The sequence below is a fragment of the Giraffa tippelskirchi genome, chromosome 6 (assembly GCF_054371585.1).
Source record: "Giraffa tippelskirchi isolate mGirTip1 chromosome 6, T2T-mGirTip1v1.2.pri, whole genome shotgun sequence".
NCBI lineage: Eukaryota > Metazoa > Chordata > Mammalia > Artiodactyla > Giraffidae > Giraffa > Giraffa tippelskirchi.
The window spans coordinates 85,914,978-85,924,672 of record NC_137280.1 but is presented as its reverse complement, the minus strand read 5'-3'; the positions used below and the strand labels follow the sequence as shown (position 1 = coordinate 85,924,672).

At 36.5% G+C, this 9,695-nt stretch overlaps 1 protein-coding gene across 1 annotated transcript; it reads right to left on the bottom strand.

The window, feature by feature from the left end:
- Positions 1-4,213: 4,213 nt before the first annotated feature.
- LOC145511407 (olfactory receptor 10H4-like) lies at positions 4,214-5,167 on the bottom strand. The gene has a single exon (XM_081504594.1). The coding sequence runs from the start codon at positions 5,060-5,062 to the stop codon at positions 4,214-4,216; it is 849 nt and encodes a 282-aa protein (XP_081360720.1). The 5' UTR covers positions 5,063-5,167.
- Positions 5,168-9,695: the final 4,528 nt, after the last annotated feature.

Sequence of the window (9,695 nt, the reverse complement as noted above, 5' to 3'; positions counted from 1 at the left end):
GTGCAAAGTCTCTGAGGTCTAAGCATGCTTGGTTTTTTTCCAGGAACAGCCAGAAAGTTAGAAAAGCTGGAGAGCTGTGGAAGGCTGGGATGTAATGTTGAAGATGAAGCATGATCTCTTGACCGCAGGGGAGTTTATACTGTATCCCACGGGTATAAGCAGGCAGGCCATTTTTCAAGTGTCCCCTTCTCTTCAACATTTTGGAGTAGTTTGAGAAGGATAGGTATTAGCTCTTCTTTATATGTTTGATCGAATTTTCCTGTGAAGCTGTCCAGTCCTAGGCTTTTGTTTGCTGAGCAACCGTTGGGTCAATAACGAAAACAAAAGAGAATTTTTAAAAATATTGGAAGACAGAAAAATGGATATGCAACATACCAAAACTTTGGATATAGCAAAAGTAGTTCTAAGAGGGAAGTTTATTTTGATAAACATCTACACTAAGAAGAAAACAGAGACCCCCAAATAAAGAAGTTAACTTTCAATCTCAAGGAATTAGAAAAAGAAGAACAAACAAAGGCTAGAGTTGGTAGAAAGAAGGAAATAAAACAGGTAAAAGCAGAAGTAAAATACAGACTAGAAAAACAGCAGAAAAGATCAATGAAAATAAGATCTGATTCTTTGGAAAGATAAACAAAATTGACAAACCTTTAGGTAGACTAAATAGAAAAAAAGAAAGAGGACTCAAATGAAATCAGAAATGAAAACGGGAATATTGCAACTGATACAACAAAAATGACAAAAAAATCATAAGAGACTATAATGAACAATTATACACAACAAAATGGACAACATAGAAGAAGAAATGATTAATTCCTCAAAATCCAAAGACTGACTCATAAAGGAATAGAAAATATGAACAGATTAAAACAAGTAAAGAAATTGAATCAATAATCAAAAACCTTGAATCAGGTTTTTGTTTAGGTGTTAACCCTTCTCTAAATGTTTCATAGAATTAGAAAAGAGAAGCCCAGAACCAGCTGTTTTACAGATGAATTCTACTAAATTCTTAAAGAATCAATTCCAATCATTTTCAAACTCTTCTTAAAAATTGAAGAAAATGAACACTTACAAACTCAGTTTAAACGATGGCTTTGCCCTGACACCACAAGATTAGAAAATGATGGGCCAATATCCTTAATGAATATAGGTACAAATAATTTCAACAAAATTCTAGGAAATCAAATTTAAGAGTCTATTAAAAGCTTTTCTGCATCTATTGAGATGATCATATGGTTTTTATTCTTCACTTTGTTAATGTGGTGTATCTCATTGGTTGATTTGTGTATATTGAAGAATCATTGCATCCCTGGCATAACATGGTGTAGGATCCTTTTAATGTGCTGTTGGATTCTGTTTGCTAGTATTTTGTTAAGAATTTTTGTGTGTATATTCATCAGAGATATTGGCCTTTAATTTGCCTTTTTGTGATATCTTTGATTTGTTTTGGTATCAGGGTGATGGTGATTCATAGAACGAGCTTGGAAGTGTTCTTTCCTCTACAGTTTTTTGGGACAGTTTCAGAAGGGTAGGTGCTAACTATTCTCTAAATGTCTCATAGAATTAGCCTTTGAAGCCATCTGGTCCTGGAATTCTGTTTGTTAGGTGTTTTAAAATCACAGTTTCAGTTTCAAATCTTGTGATTGGTCTGTTTACATATCTTATTTCTCCTGGTTCAGTCTTGAAAAGTTGTACCTTTTTAAGCTCATGCAGCTCAATATATACGAACAACAACAACAACAAACAACTCAATCCAAAAACTGAGTGGAAGATCTAAGTAGACTTTTTTTTCAAAGAAGACATACAGATGGTGAAAAAGCACATGAAAAAATGCTCAACATTGGTAATTATTGGAGAAATGCAAATCAAAACTATAATGAGGCATCACTTCATGCCAGTCAGAATGGCCATCATCAAAAAGGCTATAAACAATAAACACTGGAGAGGGTATGGAGAAAAGGGATCCCTCCTACATTGTTGGCAGGAATGTAATTTGGTACAGCCACTATGAAAGTTTCTTTAAAAATTAAAATAGAGCTACCATCTGATACAGCAATCCCACTCGGGCATATACATGGAGAAAACCATAATTAGAAAATGTATACGCACCCCATTGTTCACTATTTGCAATAGCCAGGACATGGAAGCAACGTAAATGTCCATTGACAGAGGAACAGAAAAGAATATGTGTATATATTCAATAGAACAGTATTATGGACTCTCTGGGAGAGGGCAAGGGTGGGATGATATGGGAGAATGGCATTGAAGCATGTAAACTATCATATGTGAAACGAATCGCCAGTCCAGGTTCAACGCATGATACAGGGTGCTCGGGGCTGGTGCACCAGGATGACCCGGAGGGATGGGATGGGGAGGAAGATGAAAGGGGGTTCTGGAAGGGGAAAACATGTACACCCATGGTGGATTCATGTCAATGTATGGCAAAACAAATACAATATTGTAAAGTTAGAAAATAAACTAACTTAAAAAAATGTGTATATATTATTATATATATATACACATATATGTATATATACATATACGTATATGTATATATATAAAGGAATATTGCTCTACTATAAAAAAGAATGAAATAATGCCATTTGCAGAAACATAGATGGAACTAGAGATTATCATAGTAAGTGAAGTAAGTCAGACAGAGAAAGATAAATATTCATGATATCATTCATATGTAGAATCTAATTTTAAAAGTGATATAAATGAACTTATTTAGAAATCAGAAACAGATGCAGAAGCTTTGAAAACAAACTACAGTTACTGAAGGAGAAACATGAGGGGGAGGGATAAATTATGAATTGAGAAGTAACATATACACAATACTATATGTAAAATAGATAACCTACAAGGACCTATTGTACAGCCCAGGGAATTCTCTCTACTCAATATTCTGTAATAACCTATATATGAAAAGAATCTGAAAAGGAATGAATATATGTACATGTTATAACTGAATCAATATGCTGTACCCTTGAAACTAATGCAACACTGTAAATCAACTATACACCAATAAAAATGTTTTTTAAAAAAGACAAAAGTAACAAAACACTAGACACAGTGCTTCACATATGAAAAAGGCACAGTCTTGGTAGTATTTCTTATTATCTTCAGGTTATTCTCATTTTTTTTTAATTTGGGAGAATGGGGAAATAAAATATTATTTTACTAGTCCATTCAAGAAGAACCAGCTGCATCAGGCCCTGACACATGCACGTGGTGCTCCCCACATGCCTATAGATAAGTAATACATTCTTAGGCAAAAATAATGGGATGGAGCTCATCTCACTGGGCACAAAGTTATATATACCCAAATATTCACTGCAACACTATTTACAGTAGTCAGGACATGGAAGCAACCTAGATATCCATTAACAGATGAATGGATAAAGAAGATGTGGTGCATATATACAATGGAATATTACTCAGCCATAAAAAGGAACAAAAGTGAGTCAGTGGAACTGAGGATGAACCCAGAGTCTGTCTTTAATTTTTTTAAAAAAAAATTTTATTGGCATATAGTTGATTTACAGTGTTGCATTAGTTTCAAGTGTATAGCATATCGATTCAGTTATACATGTACATATATTCATTCTTTTCCAGGCACAGACTGGAGTAAGTCAGAAAGAGAAAAACAAAGATCATATATTAACACATAAATGAGGAATCTAAAAAAAATGGTACAGATGAACCTATTTTCAGGGCAGGAATAGAGACACAGACATAGAGAACTGACATGTGGGCATAGTTGGGGGTAGGGGAGATTAGGGTGAAATGGGAGATTAGGATTGACATATATACACTATCATGTGTAAAATAGTTGACTAGTGGGAACCTACTGTTATAGCATAGGGACCTCAGCTGGGTGCTCTATGATAACCCAGAAGGGTAGGATGTGGAGTGGGTGGGACAGAGGTTCAAAAGGAGAGGATATATGTATACGTACAGTTGATTCACTTTGTTATAAAGCATAAACTAACACAACATTGTAAAGCCTTTATACTCCAGTTAAAAAGAAGAGATTGTGATGATAGAGTCTATGGCAGAAGGAGGAAAATTGGAGAAAAACTAATAGCCAGTGTGCATCAAACTCCTATGAAGTGTGGGTATTTTACAGACCTGAATCACTGCAGATGTTATATAGAGATAGAAATTAGTAAACCCAAACCATCTGTCACCTTACATACCACCAAACTGGCCATCAGGAGCTTAGGGGATGGAAAGTTCTGTGGAAGCTTCTCTGTATGGCATTCTTCAGCTCCTTATTCCTGAGGCTAAAAATGATGGGGCTAAGAAAGGGGGTGAAGACCGTGTATGTGGTGGCCATGAGTGTGTTACTGTCCATAGAATGGGGGCCCTTGGGCTTGAGGTAGATGATGGAGGCAAAACCGTAGTGCACAACCACTATGGTGAGGTGGGAGACACAGGTGGAGAAGGTCTTGTGCCGGCCCTCAGTGGAGGGGATCCTCAAGATGGCGGCCACGATGAAGACATAGGAGAGGACGATGAAGAATAAGCACCCCAGCAGGGCTGTGACGCAGACCAGGATCACACCCATGGTGACAGAGTCTGTCTCCTTCCCACAGGCCAACTTCAAGAGGGAAAGCACGTGGCAGACAAAATGGTGTATCTTCTTAGACCCACAGAAGGTGAGATGAAAGACTATCAATGTCACCATCATTCCCATAACTAAGCCACCAGCCCAGCACCAGGACACCAGACTGGCACAGTCACGAGGGCTCATGATCACATTGTAGCGCAGAGGGTGGCAGATGGCTACATAGCGGTCATAGCCCATGATCACAAGCAGGAAGGAGTGGGTGAAGCCAAACGTAAAGGAGAAGAACATCTGGCTGGCACAGGCCACAAAGGTGATGGAGCGGTGGGTGGAAAGCATATCTACCAGCATTCGAGGGGTGACTGCAACAGTGAACAGGATCTCGGAGATGGAGAGGGCACACAGGAAGAGGTACATGGGGGTGTGGAGGCTGTGCTCCCTCCAGATGATGCCCATGATGAGCAGGTTCCCCAGCAGCGTGAACAGGTACATCAGCAGGTACAGTAGGAAGAAGGCAGGCAGGAGATGCTGAGGGAAGTTGGAGAAGCCGATGAGGATGAATTCAGACACTGTGCTGTAGTTCTGACCAGACGAGGATGCTACATCTGGTGAGATCAGAAACAAGATGAAGGCCCAGTGATTAAAACAGAGGCTTTAATGTAGGTTAAATGACAATTGAAGACCTCTATACTAGTCTCACAATCTCCATCAGTAAGATGTAGTGAATCATAATAGCACTTTGTGCTCATTCTCATGGTCAGTCGCTCAGTCACATCCGACTTTTTCTGACCCCATGGACTGTAGCCTGCCAGACTCCTCTGTCCATGGGATTCCCCAGGAAGAATACTGGAGCAGGTTGCCATTTTCTCCTCCAGAGGATCTTTCTGACCCAGGGATGGAACCCACGTCTCCTGCATTGGCACGCAGACTGTTTACCACTGAGCCACCTGGGAGCCCATAATAGTACTTACCATTTATTACTGTGATATTGATAAACTGAGATCAGCTCCTTAGGTGCTTAAGATATTGTTTGGCTGCTGGGTTATTTTTATTAACAGTGATGGAAAGAAATAAAAGAATCTAAGTTTGTAATCATTAAAACAGACATGGATGATCTGGGTCAATTCTCTTGAATAGTGCTCCTGTTCTAGAAAACATATATTTGGTTATTAGTGTTCTGAAAAATCTTTTTCTCTGATAATCTTTGTCCTTTTATTAAGTAACCCATTCATCTTTATTTTCATACTATTTTATTGGTACTCACTTCTGGCATCCTATCTCACATTTTGTACTTGCTCTTCTAAAGAACCAGACAGAAAATTTGAAAATGAAAAAATGGACAAATATATGCCAGGAAAATGTGCACCAAAGGAAATCTGAGGCAGCAATCTTGAAAGCAGGAACAATGAAATTAATTGTAATAATAGCCATAAAAATCTCTGTTACCATATGCCAGTAAAAAGAACAAGGTTCCCTGGAAAGGTGATCTGGGCATGGAAGGAAGCTTAAGAGATCTCTCCCACTGTAAAACGGAACTTTCACTGAAAATGTGTTAATTTTAAAGGATGCCAGAACCAGATTCCAAACATGCCCACTGAGCATCAAAAAAGTTGATCATGTGTAGAGGATGATGGAATAAGCTAAATGACACCATGAGGGAGCAATCAGAAAATCTAGAAGGTGAAATCCTACACAAAACAGTTGGTCTGTTCTCATCAATAAGGCAGGACCAAGAAAAAATGAATAGACATGCAAAGGCCATAATAACAATATAAAATATGGGGTATTGATTTAGATAAGTAGCTGGAAAGTATTTTTAAGGAACTAGAGCCTCTTCTGGTGTGAATGAATGATGAAATACAAATCATAGGGATTATTCTTAATTTAGTTATTCATTTAACTGTGATTTTTGTTATAAATAGGTTGTGAAGGAAAATATAACCAAGTTAAAATCATATTGAAATACAAAAATTACACATATACACATAGGATGGGCCTAAGAGGAATATTTTATGTAAGCTGAAAGAAAACTGTAGCAACCTGCATATATATGATTAGCACATGAAACAATATACACTTGAATATTAGGAAGAAATATTCAACATAACTTCAATGAAATGGTTATAAAATAAAAATAGCTAAATCAGTACTAGACAGATAGATAAAAAATTGAAGTTGGAAATTGAAACAGAGCTTAGAAATGCAATTTGGGAATTATTCATTGCAGTTCATTAATAATATTCAAACATTAGCTCCTGGACATACTTAGGTTCTTCACCAAACAAAATTAAACATTTTTTTCAAGTATGCAGAGGGCCTTAACCAAATCTTGCCCTGTTTTAGGACATAGCGAAATCCTTCATTCACTTGGAAGTATAAATAATATACAGATTAAAATGCACTAAAAATGGAAATCAGTGCAGAACCAGTAGCTTTCCAAATTCCATAAGTGGGAAATAAACATATTATTAAATACTCTTCTGTTTCAATTTAAATAATATAATAAATATTTATAATTAAATAATGTAAGCATCAGATGTCAAAGTTTTAACAAAACATTACTATGAGGGGCGTACACATCTTTAAATATATTTATCAAGATACTTTGTCCAGAAAATAATGCTTAACGCAATGAAAGTAAGGTGATTGGAACAGATTAATAAGAAAGAAACAAGGAGAAAATGCCAATAAAAAAACCTAAAATTAAAATTGGAACTAACTACGAAAATAAGGGATGCTTTTAAGTGAATAGCTGCTGCTGCTGCTAAGTCGCTTCAGTCGTGTCCGACTCTGTGCGACCGCATAGACGGCAGCCCACCAGGCTCCCCCGTCCCTGGGATTCTCCAGACAAGAACACTGGAGTGGGTTGCCATTTCCTTCTCCAATGCATAAAAGTGAAAGTGAAGTCGCTCAGTCGTGTCCGACTCCTAGCGACCCCATGGACTGCAGCCTACAAGGCTCCTCCATCCATGGGATTTTCCAGGTAAGAGTACTGGAGTGGGTTGCCATTGCCTTCTCCGTTAAGTGAATAGAAATAGTAGTAATAAAATATAAGTTAAGAAATTGAAACAAAAAATGAAATGAATGAATTTTCAGAAGCATATAAAATTGTAGAACTAGTACAAGAAAATAATAGAGACCCTAGATATTCAAAAAAGCTTTAAAGAAACTGAAATGATTAAAGACTTTCTCTTCCTATAATCATTAGTCCCAGTTTACAAGTGAGTGCTCTTAAACTTTTAAGGAACACTTGATGAATATCTTACACATGTGCTTAAAAAAAAAAAAGAAATCCGCTGAGCTCATTTCATCATGTTAATGTAAACTGATTCTAAAACCAGGTAAGAATGTTATAAGAAATGACGATTACAGGTCCACTTTACCTATCCTTGCAAATTTTATAATCCATTAAAAGATATTACTTAATCAAATAAAATGATGTATTAACATTAGTGTGTTATGATCAGGTGATGTTGATTTATCATATGAATGACAAGAAGATTCAGCATCATTAATTCATCACAAAAACAACTGAAAAAGAAAAATGATAGAATTCTTTCGATCAAGGAAGGAATATATTTTCTAAAATTCAACTACTATTTATGATTTTTAAATTTTTATTATAGTTGACATATAACTTTGTATTAGCTTTATGTGTACAGCATAATGATTTGATATATGTATGTTTATTTGTGATTCTTTAAAAAACCTTTTTACAACATGAACTTGAAGGGGACTTTCTTGGCTAGATAAAGAATACATACTAGAAACCTAGATAATACTATATACTAAGTGGGGACCTTTACATGCACCATTCTATAGGGACAGGAACAACCCAAGATTACTCACAGTCTCTGCTGTTCTTTAATGTGAAACTGAAAGCCATGAGCAGTTCTACAAAGAAAGAAGATACATAAAGATAGGAAGGGAAATGACCTTATCATCTATCCAGAAAAAAAATAAAAGGATCAAGATGTAAAATGTTAAAAATTAAATAAACAAGAGAGATATACCCTCCTGGATAGTGAGACATATTGTAGAGTCATAGCCACTTTTTAAAAGTATGAACCTGGATTAGACATGTTGTTTGTTGTTTAGTCACTAAGTCATGTCTGACTCTTTTGCAACCTCATGGACTGTAGCCCGCCAAGCTCCCCTGTCCATGGGATTTCCCAGGCAAGAATACTGGAGTGGGTTGCCATTTTCCTTCTCCAAGGGATCTTCCCGACCCAGAGATTGAACTCACATCTCCTGCATCTCTTGTATTGGCAGGGAGATTCTTTACCACTGAGCCACCAAGGAAGCATTGATTAAATCAATTTCATATCTCAGAAAACATCCCTTCATTATCCAAACCTAATATGATAAAGGTGGCAGCATAAATCAAAGGGAAAACATAATATTGTTAACTTCTTTTTGATGGGAAAACTGTTTATATCGTGAAGCAAAGTAAATCTGAATTTCTGCCCAAGAACAAATGCAAAAGTGGCATTCAGACAGATTCAAGACATAAATATGTAATATCAAGACATAAATATGTACTCTCAACTAAAGTTAAAAGAAGAAAGGGCAAGAGAATTAGTTTGTTGATATTCAAAGACAAATGCTAAGGATATTAAAAAACATGCAAACATCAACATTAAGGACCTTTATTCACAAGGGAAATCTGGACAAAGTTATGAGGCAGATGGAACATTGGGAAAAATTATTGGATTGTGTAAAACTGACAAAGAAATACTATCTATAAGAATGAACATAAATTAGAAACCTTGGTACAGATATGAGCAGAGAAATTACAGGAGTTTGTAAAGATGCACCAAATGTAAAAATGCTCAGTAAAAGAGGGAAGGGGAGTGGGCACACACACACATACACACACAGGGGAATTTCACTATATAACTATTTAATTCCACCAATTAGAAAATGCTTGGATTATGGGGAGAAAAGTATCCTCCTGCAATGCTGGTGAGAATGTAGAATGGTGGAAATTCAGAACAGGCTTGCTCTGTACTCCAGCAAATTTGGTCCTAAGTATATTTCAATTTCTCAAACCTATTTATAGGGGATCAGGTAAGAGGATGTCCCTTTTATTAGTGGGGGACTTGGACAAACCTGTAGAAGGCAG

Coding starts and splice junctions, on each gene's coding strand:
- LOC145511407 (XM_081504594.1), bottom strand. CDS start 5,062: ATGTACCTGTTCACGCTGCTGGGGAACCTGCTCATCATGGGCATCATC.